This window comes from Monodon monoceros, unplaced genomic scaffold (assembly GCF_005190385.1).
Source record: "Monodon monoceros isolate NGI ecotype Baffin Bay Population unplaced genomic scaffold, NGI_Narwhal_1 Super_Scaffold_12, whole genome shotgun sequence".
In the NCBI taxonomy this organism is placed as follows: Eukaryota; Metazoa; Chordata; class Mammalia; order Artiodactyla; family Monodontidae; genus Monodon; species Monodon monoceros.
Genome location: NW_021703768.1, coordinates 159,425,140 through 159,437,784, shown reverse-complemented (window position 1 = coordinate 159,437,784; position 12,645 = coordinate 159,425,140). Strand labels below are relative to the sequence as shown.

Here is a 12,645-nt window from a genome sequence, read left to right as displayed (position 1 = left end):
GCTGGTGTCAAGAACACACAGCTAGGGCTTCCCTGGTGGCGCAGTGGTTGAGAGTCTGCCTACTGATGCAGGGGACGCGGGTTCATGCCCTGGTCCGGGAAGATCCCACATGCCACGGAGCGGCTGGGCCCGTGAGCCATGGCCGCTGAGCCTGCACGTCCGGAGCCTGTGCTCCGCAACGGGAGAGGCCACAACAGTGAGAGGCCCGCGTAGCGCAAAAAAACAAACAAACAAAAACACACAGCTATAGTGACACGTTCCAATTACAGAAGGTGTTGTGGGTTGAACTACATCCTCTAAAAACCTATGTTGTGATTCCAACCCCTGGCACCTTGGAGTGGGACCTAATTTGGAAATAGGGTCGTTGCAGATATAAGGAGTTCAGATGACGTCATAATAGAGTGGCCCTAAACCTAGTGACTGATGTCCTTACAAGAAGAGAGGATGAGACGCAGACAGAGGAGAACGACACAGGAAGAGGAGGCAGAGGCTGGTGGGATGTGGCCACAAGCCAAGGACTGCTGGTCCCACCAGAAGCTGGAAGAGGCAGCAAGGATTCTCCCCTTCAGGTTCCAGAAGATTCACAGCCCTGTCGCCACCTTAGTTTTGGACTTCTGGCCTCCAGGACTGTGAGAGAATAAACTGTCGGAGCAATGCTAGTGGTACTTTGTTACGGCAGCCATAGGAAACTAAGACAGCAGGAAATGCGAGGAGGGAAGAACTTAACTTCTTCCACATACATGTGTTGAAAGTGATTTTTGTAAAGGGATATACATCATTTCGTTTATGTAAATGCAACATACTAGAGATTAGAAAATGATAGGAAGTCATTATTCTGGATATGCAGGAATATTCCAGCCGCCTCAAAAAAGGCATAAAATAATTGAGCTAAAAGTAGCATATTCTATTAGCAACAAAGTTAAGCCTCAGCTGTGAGGGGGACAACCCCAAATCTATTGAGACTAGCTCTATAGCCTCGTACTCATTATTTTTCCTAACAAACCACCAAGTACAAGGGCTGCCCAGTTTTTCCTTTGAAGGACCAGACAGTCAATATTTTCGGCTTTGTCATCGGAAGGTGTCTGTTGTGAACATTCAACTCGGCTGCTATTACCACGAGAGCAGTCACAGACAAGGTGTAAACAAATGGGTATTGGTGTGTTTCGATAAAGCTTTATTTACAAAAACAGGCTGTGGGCCAGATCTGGTCTGAGAACTAGAGTTTGCAACCCCTGACCAAGAGGATGGGAATGTTGCAAAAACTGCGATTCACTCATCCAATTACTCCCGTAATTCTTAGAGCTAAGCTTAGGATGTGCCAGAAACCGATGTAGACAGTAGGGACCCAGCAGAGAACCACAGAATGTGAGCTCCCTGTAGGCAGGCACGCTTGCCCTCTGTTAGGTACTGAACTGTATCCCCCAAATTCATACACTGAAGCCCTAACACTCAATGTGACTGTATTTGGAGACAGGGCCTTTAGGGGGTGTCATCAAAGTTAAATGAGGTCAAAAAGGCAGGGCCCTAATCTAAGGGGGTTGGTGTCCTTATCAGAGGAGGAAAAGACACCAGAGCTCGCTCGCTCACTCGCTTGCTCTCTCTCTCTCTCTCTCCATGCACACAAAGGCCATGTGAGGATGCAGTGAGAAGACAGCCGTCTACAAGCCAGGAAGAGAGCCCTCACTGGAAACTAACCCTGACTGCACACTGACCTTGGGACTCTCAGCCTCCAGAACCGTGAGAAAATAAACGTCTGGGCTTCCCTGGTGGCGCAGTGGTTGAGAGTCCGCCTGCCGATGCAGGGGACACAGGTTTGTGCCCCGGTCCGGGAAGATCCCACATGCCGCGGAGCGGCTGGGCCTGTGAGCCATGGCCGCTGGGCCTGTGCGTCCGGAGCCTGTGCTCCGCAACGGGAGAGGCCACAACAGTGAGAGGCCCGCGTACCGCAAAAAATGAAAAATAAAATAAACGGCTAAGGTTGAAGCCGCCCAGCCTGTGGTATGGTATGTTGTTACAGCCGCCAGAGCCCACTCAGACACCCTCTGTGTTCACAGACAGGAATCCCTCATGCCTATCGCAGGGCCTGGCACACAGTGAGTGCTCTATAAGTACTGTGTATTCCGGCAAGGGAGAGAGAGGACACCTAAGATGGTTTCACACAGTGCTATGTGGTATGAAGAAGACGGCACAGGAAACAGGGAGACTGCAACCCTGAGGGGACGACTGGACAGGGTTCTCCGACGAGGTCCCCACGACGCTGGTCCTCAGGGTGGGGGGGGCCTCTGTGTGGTTTGGGAGCACGAGGGTGGGATCTCGAATCCTGATCATCACCCCCAAGGCAGTTCCAAACTCCAGGTCCCACATCCATGGAGCCGCCGCCCCAGGCCCGCCCGCCCCACGGATACTCACTCATCATATTTCACGTGATAGACGATGTCGTCCTCCAGCTTTGGGCTGGAGGTGGAGCTGCAGGGCTCGTCCTGGGCCGGCACCTTCCTCGTCACCCTGATGACCTTGGCCTCAAACCACGCGCCCATGTTCGTGTCCCTCGCGTCCACGTACTCGCCAGCCTGCGGGGGCAGAGAGCTCTCACTCGGCCCAGGGAAGGGATGCCTGACGAGCAAAACCGCCAAGAGCCTGCTTTGGTTCCTGGGCCCGGATGCTTCTCACTGTGGCACTGAGGACACGGGGCCTGGGTCGTTCTCCAGAGGGAGGCGGTCCCGGGCCCTGGAGGGGTCGGAGCAGCATCCCTGGCCCCACCCACTCGATGCCAGGTGACCCCGGTCATGACAACCACAGATGTCCCCAGGCACCGCCCAGTGTCCCTGGGGGCAGAACACCCCTGCCACGTGGCCCAGGGAGGCCAGAACTGCCCATTTTTCCGTAGAAGCTGGGAATCCAGATCCTTCCGTGAAATGTCATGATCTTAGGGGGAGGATGGCAGCGGATCAGGACTTTGACAGCCCCTGCGAGGACCACAGGGAAGACACCCACAGGCCCGGACACGGGATTCTACTTTAGGGGTTAGGAAGGAATCCCTGAGTACCTATGTTTACGCCAAGGAACCCTGGGGAGATGGTCACGACAGGACGGGGGTGCCCACCCTCGGGGACGGAGGGCTGGGGGGCGCTCCAGGGGTACAGGCGCCAACCGGGCGGAGCACACCAACCCCGGCCTCCGCGGGAGCCCCACCTTGTAGAGGCCCAGCTCCGTCTCATCCCACTCATCCTCGTCAGCCTTCCCTTCCGGCTCGGCCGCGGCCTCGCCGCTGTTGGAGGACTTGTCAGACTCGCTCTGGGCCAGGCAGCAGCCAGAGTCCGTGTCGGAGAGCTCAGAGTCCCTCTCCTTGCTGCCACCGCCGGTGCCACCGCCGCTGGGGGCGGGCAGCACGAGGCTCTGCCGGACCAGCAGCTGGATGGTATCGTTCAGGCGGACGTCATAGTCAAACAGCGTGTGGCCGTCCTCCATCTGCAGGGACACGGGACTAGGTCAGCAGACACAGAGAGCTCACCATGGGCGAAGGACCGCACCAGCCCTCGCGGTGGCTCCACCCTGGAACAGACCACCGGCGAGTAAAACCTGCCCACGCCCCGGGGTGCCCAGTGACCACTTCCTCAGGGTCCCCAGGCCCTCTCAAGTGAGGATGGCTGCTGCCACTCGGGGAACGTTCCCCGGGAGCACACAGCCTAACCCCGCTGTGCCGTGGCTACGCATCGGGTATCAGGGGAGGTGTTAATACTTTATGTGCTTTGGAACTTCTGTTACAGTAAACACACATCACCTGTACCCCTGGCTCTCAATCGAGGGTGATCCTGCCCCCAGGGGACGCTGGGCGATGCCTTAGGGACGTTTTTGGTTGTCATGATAGGGTTGGGGGCGCTAAGGATCCCCAGGACGGCCCCCACAGAGAATGACCTGCCCTGATCTCCACAGTGCCGGGGAGGGCGAGGCGGGGAAGCTGGCCTGCATGAACCAAAGGGTGGGTGCCCCGTGCATCCATCAGGTGCCTTATAAGGCTCTAGTTCAAACCTCATCCACTCAGGCCGCCTCTCTATTAACTCCTTTGTGCTAATGAATTCCACCCACACTAGTCACTGGCTGATGGGGAGCCTGGGAGCCGGCGGGGCTCTACAATCTGCACCAGGCGTGACTCATGAGGTGTGTGAAGGAGTTTGTCTTCTGAACTGCATCTCTAGGGCACCCCTAGGGCACAAAAGGCTTTGCACTGGGGCTTTTATTAGAAGCTGCCCCAGGGCACTCCACCAACACCCAACGATGACCCTCAGCCTCCAGAAGACCCTAAGGCAGGCTCTGCTGACCTCCGGCGATCACTCTGTTGGGGGGGGGCGATCATGGACACCGCAGGGGGTGAAGGTTGAGCAGCACCCCCTGGATGCTGGGAGCACCCCCCACCCCGGTCGTGACAACCAACTGATGGCCTCAGACATCACCCAGTGCCCCCAGGCAGAACAACCTGGTTCAGAAGCGGTGCCCTAAAGGAAGGAAGAACACACAAAAGATCGGCTTTCCCTCCTTCCCACTTTTCAACCCAAAGCTGGTGGTTCAAAGGGCTGATTGCCATTGATATGCAAACAGCACCTGGGGTCACAGGGAAGACAAGTTCCAGGGCACTCGCTGCAGTAGTTGTTAATCCTTATTCATCTTATTCATTGCAAACCTGAGAATCAGATGGCTGATTGACCCCTCTTCCGGAGAAAGGCACATCTGAACACACCAACACTTGCCTGCAGCTGCAGGGGCCACCAGGGTCCCTCCAAAGCCCACCCTGGACATCCGGGCCCACGCTACCTGTTCACCCGGAGCCCAGCAAGAGCCTCCAATGTGCCCACCACGGCCCAGATGTCAGAGGGGGCCAGGGAGTGAGAGAGCGCCAGCCCTCCAACACGGGGCCGACCCAGGACAGCCGTGACAGCGGGGAGAGATGACACGTGTGGTCACAGCAGCATGACGCACGGAAGCCCAAGGGTGGAGCAACCCAGGGTCCACTGATGGGTGAATGGATCAACACAGGGTGGCCATCCCCCTAAAAAGGGGTGAAGCACTGACACTTGCTACACTGTGGATGGACCCTGAGAACACGATGCTCAGAGACAGAAGCCAGACACCAAAGGCCACATACTGCCAGAATCCACGGATAGGACGTCCCTAGAGGAATCAAACAGAAATTGGATTCGCGGTGGCCACGGGCTGGGGAGGGGGGTAAGGGAGTGATCAATAAACGGTGCAGGACTTCCTTTGAAGGTGATGAAAATGTCCCCAAATCGACTGTGGTGATGGTTCAAGTCCCCGTGAATACACTGAAAACCAGGGAATTGCACACTTTAAATGGGTACATTGTATGGTATGCAAATTATATCCCACTAAAGATTTTTTTTTTTTTTAAAGAAGAATCTGAAAAGGCTACAGACTGTATGATGCCAACTATAAGACGTTCTGGAAGAGGCACAACTATGAAGACATTAAAAGGATCAGTGGCGGCCAGGAGGTAAAGGGAGGGAGGGAGGGAGGGAGGGAGGGAGGGAGGGAGGGACGAACAGGCGGAACACAGAGGCTTTTTAGGGCAGTGACACTATTCTGTATGACACCATAACGGTGGATACACATCATTACACATTTGTCCAAACCCATAGAGTGTACAACGCCAAGAGTGAACCCAAATGTAATCTATGGACTCTGGGTGATGTTAATACGTCAACATAGGTTTATCAGTTGTACCAAATGCACCATCTGGTGGGAGACAGCTGTGCACAGTGGTGGGGGAGGGCAGGGCAGGGGGTATATGGGCAATCTCTACCTTCCTCTTAATTCTGCTGTGAACCTAAAACTGCTCTAAAAGTATAAAGTTTGTTAATTTCTTAAAAAAAAAAAAAGTAGATGGAAAAAATAAAAATAGATGGAGAAAGACAAGTGTCTCCAGCACCACTATCATAAGGAAACCAGCAGAGAGTAAGCCAAACGTCATTAAAAACGATGACAGGATGCAGGCACCCGGTGCCCAGTGCCTCCACAGCTAGGGAGACACCCCTCAGCACTGCGGACATTCGGGGCCGGTCATTCTCTGTGCGGGGCTGTCCTGTGCACCGTGGGGTGTGGAGCAGCCTCCCTGGCCCCATCCACTCGATGCCAGGAGCAGCTTCCCAGTCGTGACAACCACAGACGTCCCCAGACACCATCCAGTGTTCCCAGCGGGGCCGCACGGCCCCGGGTGAGAACCACTGAGCTAGAGGCCCTTAGGTGCGCACCGGAGGGACAGGTAGCCCAGCGCCCACTATGCTCACGGCAGCATCGTTTGCAAGCAAAACCGTGACTGGTTCCTACCAAGGCATGTTACACAGCTGCGTGTGACAGTTAAACGCAGGAAAGTAGATGCGTCTGCCACACACGTCAAGGGAGAGAGGATGGTTTCAGAGGATGGGAAATAAACGGAAGCACGGGGCGGGGGGGCGAGCCGGGGCCGGGCTTCTGTTTTGCAAGGAGCACTGGGACGGAGGTCAAGCGGGAGATGGGGCAGCAGAGCTAAGGGGGGGAAGCGGAATGCACCAGAATGGCAGCGGGGGGTGTGCAGGGAGCAGCAGGGAGCAGGGGTGGTCAGGACCGGGCCAAGGACCCACTGAGGGAGCCGTGGAGGAGCCGGGTTGCATACCCACTGGTCTCCTCTCTCCCGGCATTTTCTACCCATGATACCAGCCTCACACGTCTGTGACGGGTCTGAGAGCCCGAGAGACAAGAGGCACTCACACCCACACACCCGCACACACACACACTCCCCCCTCCCAGTGCACATTGGACAGAGGCACAAGCAGGGTGGGCTGGGTACGGAAGGGGCCACGCGCTGGGGCAGGCTGGCCCAGGGCTCTGCCTACAGGACGGAATGCACAGGCTGGTCTGACTGCTTCCTGGGAACACCTCTGGAACATTCCAGAAGGGCCCCGCAGTGGGCAGGAAGGCGCTCGCACAACCGCTTGCCATGGTGAGAGGGTGTGTGTCGGGTGTCCCTCTCCCCAACGCTGCTGGCCCGAAGCTGTGCACAGCCGGTCAGGAAGCGTGGCGGGGGAGGGCTGGCCCCAGGAAAAGGGACCAAATGTGCCGAGTCTAGGTTCCTTCTAAGACCCTAAAACTCCAACTGAGGCTACAGGCATTAATAAAAGCTGCGCAGAGTGAATGGCAGGCGAGCAGTACCTGAGGTTGCAGGTTCTCACGTTAAAATTAAACATGCAGTTAAAATCCTGCATAACAAAAATTCCAGGTGAAAATCCCTTAAACTGCCTGTAGTAAAACATATACACATGGTTTGGGGCAGGTGACCCTGCTCCGCAGATTCAGGTGTAAAGGCAAAGCCGCCCAGGGCATTTAGATCACATCCCTCTCTTTTTTAATCGGGAAGCTTCCCGGACATTGGGAATTCTGGGCACACGCATGGCACAAAGTGAAATAAAACACAGAGACCGCTTTACAACACAGCTTCCTCTCCGAAGCCTGGATTCAAAGCTCACCACAGTGACACTTCCGGCTCACTTTCTGCCCCCTTGGGGCATTTTGTGGGGATACTTTTCAGGCGCTGAGTGCTGCCCAGAGGTAAAGAGCACAGGCTATAAACACCCCTGGGCTTGGCAAGGGGTGGTTCTCCTGCAGGCTTAGAGGCAGCCATCAAGAGCAGTGGAGGGTGTAAACCAGACCGCAGGCCCCCTAGGAGGGCGCGTGAGCTCCAGGCCAAGACGGACCTCCAGCCAGAGGAGGGCAGGGGGGTCTGTAACGCCCGATGGCCGGGCTGGGAGAGAAAGCACGTGAGACACCATGCGGCCTCCCCTCCTGGGGCTATGGCCCCAGCCCACACCTTCCCATCTAGGCCTCCAGGCCTCCGCAGCAACCTGGGGTTCAGACCAGGCAGACTGATGGACGGACAGGGAAGGGAGGGAAGAAAAGGTACGAAGCAGGATCCCGGCCGTGGCACAGGGGCACATTTCCCACCAGGGCGGGGTAGGGGGACACGACACAGAGGCACGACCCTCTCTTCACGTCCCAGCCCATCCACGGGTAGGTCCTGACAAGTGAACTCTGCTCTCTGACCCCGCCGGGCCACAGCCGAGGCTATGCCCTGGAGCGGCATTTCAGGGGTCTGCAAGGCCTACGCTATCTATCGCGTGGTGACATCGTCATGTCACTGGCCATCTTCGGCCTCGTGATCCTGCAGGGGTACCAGAGCCTGTGCCTAAGGGAACGTGCCCTCGTGTTTTCTCAGCTTCCAATTTCTAATAGGATAAGAAACGACAAGACATGGTGGACGTCCACAACACTCTTTGGGGTGCTCTATCGCTTTGGCGGGTGGAAAGGGGTCCTCAGTCCAAACAGTGTGAGCACCCGTGCCCTGGAGAGAGACGCGGTCCGGCACATCCCACGGCTGCCTGCTCCTGAGGTACAACCTGGATCCACCACCCCAGGAGGAAGCTTGCAAGTAACTGCCACACCCTGGCCAGCGGGACAGTTCCAGCTGTCCCTGTTTTGTAAATAAAGTTCTACTACGACCTGAATCAGGACACACCCATTCATTTGTGCTCGGTGTTCAGTTCAGGACTTTCGATGGCAGAGGTGAGCGGACAGATCGCACAGCCCACAAACAGTTACCACTGGGTCCTTAACAGAAAGGGTTTGCTAATCCCTGACCTAGAGGGCATGTCTCCAGCCAGGAGCTCTGGGGGTGGGGAGGGAGGGACCCTCCCTCATGCAGCCCAGCCGGAAGGACAGGTCTCCAGGAGGAGACTGTCTTATTTGCCGCCTAACCCTGTCCTTTGGGAAAACAGGCTGACATTCAGGAAAAGCCAATCCAGCAGGGACATCTGGTGAGGCACTGTGACATGAGTGACCCTCCAAAGGCCATTCCTAGGATGCCATTTCACCTGATCTTTCAGACTGCTTTCCTAAGTAAATTACCTACTAAATCATCAGTTCTCAACTGGGGACAATTCTGCCCCCAGGGAGCACTTGGCAACATCTGGGGACTTTGTGATCTTTACGACTGGGGGAGGGCTCCTGGCATCGAGTGGGTTAGGTTAGACCAGGGAGGCTGCTCCACACCCCACAGCGCCCAGGACGGCCCCCCACGGAGGATAATCTGGCCCTGATGTCAGCAGTGCCCAGGGGAAGGCCCTGCACCAAATGATTTATTGCTCCTTTACCGTGAACCAGGCGCGAAGCTCAAACACCAGCCCCCTCCCTGCACATCCCTGCATCCATGACCTCACTGAATTCTCACCGTGCACATGCGGTGGGTCCGCAATTAGCCCCACCTGATGGGAAAGCACAGAGACTGACCCTGGCCAGAGACACTTGGCCAGGGCACTTGGGAAGATTAAGCGCAACCATTGTACCTGACTGCGTTAAAGGCGCCACAAACGACAGCTACTGTTACTTTTCCGGGCGGCCAAAAAAAAAAAAAGAGGCGCCAGATGCCTCTCGCCTTCGCCCAGGCTGGGCCGGCCGCCTGGCGTCCCTTCCCCCATTCGGCTCCCTGCATTTCCGTCAATCAAGTGACATAACCGCCAACCTATTCAGCCCAAGCAAGCCGCCACGAAACCCTCCCATATCCTGGAGAAAGACTCAACTCTTGTTCTGCGTTATTGGCTCCCTCGACCTCACTGCAGACCTTGGACTGAGATGCCGTTCCTTTATAAAGGAAAAACAAAAGAAGGGAAAGGATCTCGAACACTCTCTAGAACATTCCGTAAAAACAACAGCTCTCTTGCACCCGCTGGAAATTGCACTGCTTCCTATCGTGATTAGCCCAGTCTGTTTGTAGACCTGACTTGCTTCAAGGTGCTATTGCTGCGTGCCTTTGTTCCCCACCCTCCTGGCACTGTCCACACCTCCGGTGAGGCTGGGCCACTTCCTGGTCGCGCAACCTTGGGGAAATTGCATCACGGCTGAGGCCTGGCCTCCTTACCCGGAAGACAGAACCGGCTACGCATCGGCCCGCTGAGCAGGCTGAACGCAGAGTGAGCGCAGGGAAGGGGGCGAGTGGCAGTTAGAGGTCCCGTGGGAACGTGGAACCTTCTGAGAACTTCAAAAGCTGTGCTACGAGGAGAAAGGCAGGGTTCAGAGCTGTCTCTCAGCGCAGATATCCTGATGATTAGAGGCACGATGCTTATCATCACACTTTTTAACTCACACAGACGTTACGAAGGCTTTCGTAAGCCTTCGTGTGGATCACCTATTATGTTCCTGATGCAGGGAGGCAGCGGTCTGGTTACGTGGGTGTAGACATTTGTCAAAACTCCAAAAGTCCGCTTAAGACGTGTCTCTCACTATATGCAAATTACATCTAAAGAAACAAGAACCACAAACAAACATTGTACTCTAGTTAAGGACAGGCAATGCTGAAGGGTTTAGGGGGTGACGTGAACCAGTGCCTGGAACTTTCTCTGCAATGCATCCCCCAAAATAAGATGGATTGGTGGACGGATAGAGGCAAGGGAGACAGCTGCAGTGATAAAGCAAACGTGGGAAATGTCAGTGCTAAGAGCCACGGGTAGGTGTTTAGGTGTTCATGGCTCTTTGAACTTTTCTGCATGTCTTTGAATGTAAAGATTAAAATGCACGGTGCCCAGCCCACAGCAGGCACCCAGAAATATTCACTGCCTTGAACTTAAGGGAACTCGATCCAACCCGCCTTTGGATGATGCCACGAACTGTTTAGCCGGTGCCCGCAGGCGGTCTTCAGAAACTCGGTGGAAGGACCTTCTGCTGAACACAAAGACTGAGAGGCAAATCAAAATCAGTTTGGATGCTGCAAAGATGAGCCCCCGCTGGAGGAGAGGGGAGAGAAACAGCATCTCAGGGGAGCTCCACTCGCGGCCCTGCCTTTTCTCCACCCGCGCCACGCACGTGACCGCAGTCAAATCCCCCAGTTCGCCAGCTCGGCTTTCCCTCCCCAAGGCGGGGAGCGTTAACTCAGATGCTTAAGACATTCAAGTCCTCGTATCTCGCACAGAAAGGAGGTTAAAGGTCTCAGAGGGCGCCTCAAGCCCAAGAAATCAATCATCAGGTCTCATTTTCAGGAGGCAGGCAGGATCCTCCCAGCCCTCAAAAATCCTGGCCAGGCGGGAAGCATTTATTTTTCAATCTAGACACCAGATGGCGGCAGCACCCAGTTCAAAACGCGACAACAACAAAGTCAGAGAGCCCGACTGAACACTTTTAATCCCATGCGCTGTCTATGCCGAGGTCCCTACGGGCCACCCAACTCCAGGGTGGCCCCAGCAGATGGGAACAACACTTTCTGTCAGACCATCTCCCACTCAGGGAAATCCTACTCACAGCCTGGCCTGCCGTCCCCCCTGCCCACGCACCAACAAGAATGGACACCCTCAGGGGCGCCACTAGAGAAAATGTCCCCAAAGTGGGCAGCCCACAAACCAAGGGTGGCCATTTTCAATTGCTACAGGGGCTGGGGGTGGGGTGGGGGAATCTCGAAGAAAGGAAACCTAGGAGCAGGGCCAGCTGAGCCCGCGGAAAGCACAAACCCCTGATCAGGGGCGGCCCCGCTGCCGCCAGAGAGGAGGCCCAGAAGTGGCGGAAATTCCTGATTAGCAAGCGCCATCTCCGACTCTGAATAAGCTGATCCAAATTTCTAGAAAACCCCGTGGGGGTCGGAAGCTAAATAGGTGCAGACCGTGGGCCATCAGCATGCGTGTTTCAAAGAAAAACCTGGTCCCTTCCGTCCTAGCGTCTCAGTATTGATTCTAGGCTCTTCCTCGAAATTCATCAGCCCTCCATCGGCCACCTCCAACTTATTTTTTCTAGAAATTATTTTGAGGGGAGGGTCAAAAAAAAAAAGGCGGAGGTGGGGGGGTGGGCTGGGAGTTTAAAAGCCCCCAGACGCAACAGATTCGAGTGCCTGATGTGTCAGTCTAGGAGTCGAGAGCCTTTGTTCCTCGCTCAGACACTGGAGGTTTCTGTGGAGAAGCGGACCAGACGACAGGGGAAGAGTGTGTGTGCGGTGCCTGGATTGAGGCAAGAACAAAGGTGCTGGGCGGGCAGGCGGGCAGCCTGCAGGGCGGGTTTACCTGCTTGCCCCGGTAGAAAAGCCTCTGCAGGCCTGGCTCCACATGGAACAGCTCCTGGATCTTCTTCCTCAGCTCTTCCACTTTAGTCAGCCTGGACAAGGAGTCCACAGTGTGGGCCACCTTCCCATCCATGGTGCGAACCTGGATCCACATGGTGCCTGCTGGTGCTAGGAGGACAAGAGAGCAGGACCCCTCGGTCAGTTCTGCCGTCACCACCACCACCGGGCTGTGCCATACTCAGGTCATCCTTGCTATTAATGTCCAGACTGTGGACACCGGGCAACTCCTGGAACGCCCTCCCAGCCCCGTAATCCCCCTAGACTGCCACGGCTGGCCCAGGGCCTGGCTGAGTGAATTAAGGAGTTAATGCATTAGTGAGTAGCACCGGTGGAGGACTGAGGAGGGAGAGGAAATTAGCGGAGAGGAAAAAGCATCCTGGACCACTCAGTCAACCCACCCTACCTTTCACAGAGGAAAAAAAAAACACCAGCGTCCAGAGGAGGAAGGGGGACACAGCCAAACGGTCAGGGGCCGAGTTTGTTCATTCATCCATTCATTCATTCCC

General features: G+C 55.7%; 1 protein-coding gene across 3 annotated transcripts in view; it reads right to left on the bottom strand.

The window, feature by feature from the left end:
- The window catches only part of UHRF1 (ubiquitin like with PHD and ring finger domains 1), a 31,137-nt gene that overhangs the window by 18,135 nt on the left and 357 nt on the right, over window positions 1–12,645 (bottom strand). For 2 of the 3 annotated variants that reach the window (XM_029217520.1, XM_029217518.1), the window contains exons 2-4: window positions 12,081–12,247; window positions 3,193–3,468; window positions 2,410–2,570 (exon numbers count right to left, since the gene is read on the bottom strand). In XM_029217520.1, coding sequence (XP_029073353.1) covers window positions 2,410–2,570; window positions 3,193–3,468; window positions 12,081–12,233 — 590 coding nt within the window. In that variant the 5' untranslated portion in view covers window positions 12,234–12,247. Of the gene's footprint in view, window positions 1–2,409; window positions 2,571–3,192; window positions 3,485–12,080; window positions 12,248–12,645 lie in introns of all 3 variants that reach the window. The other variant, XM_029217521.1, reaches the window with a different exon arrangement.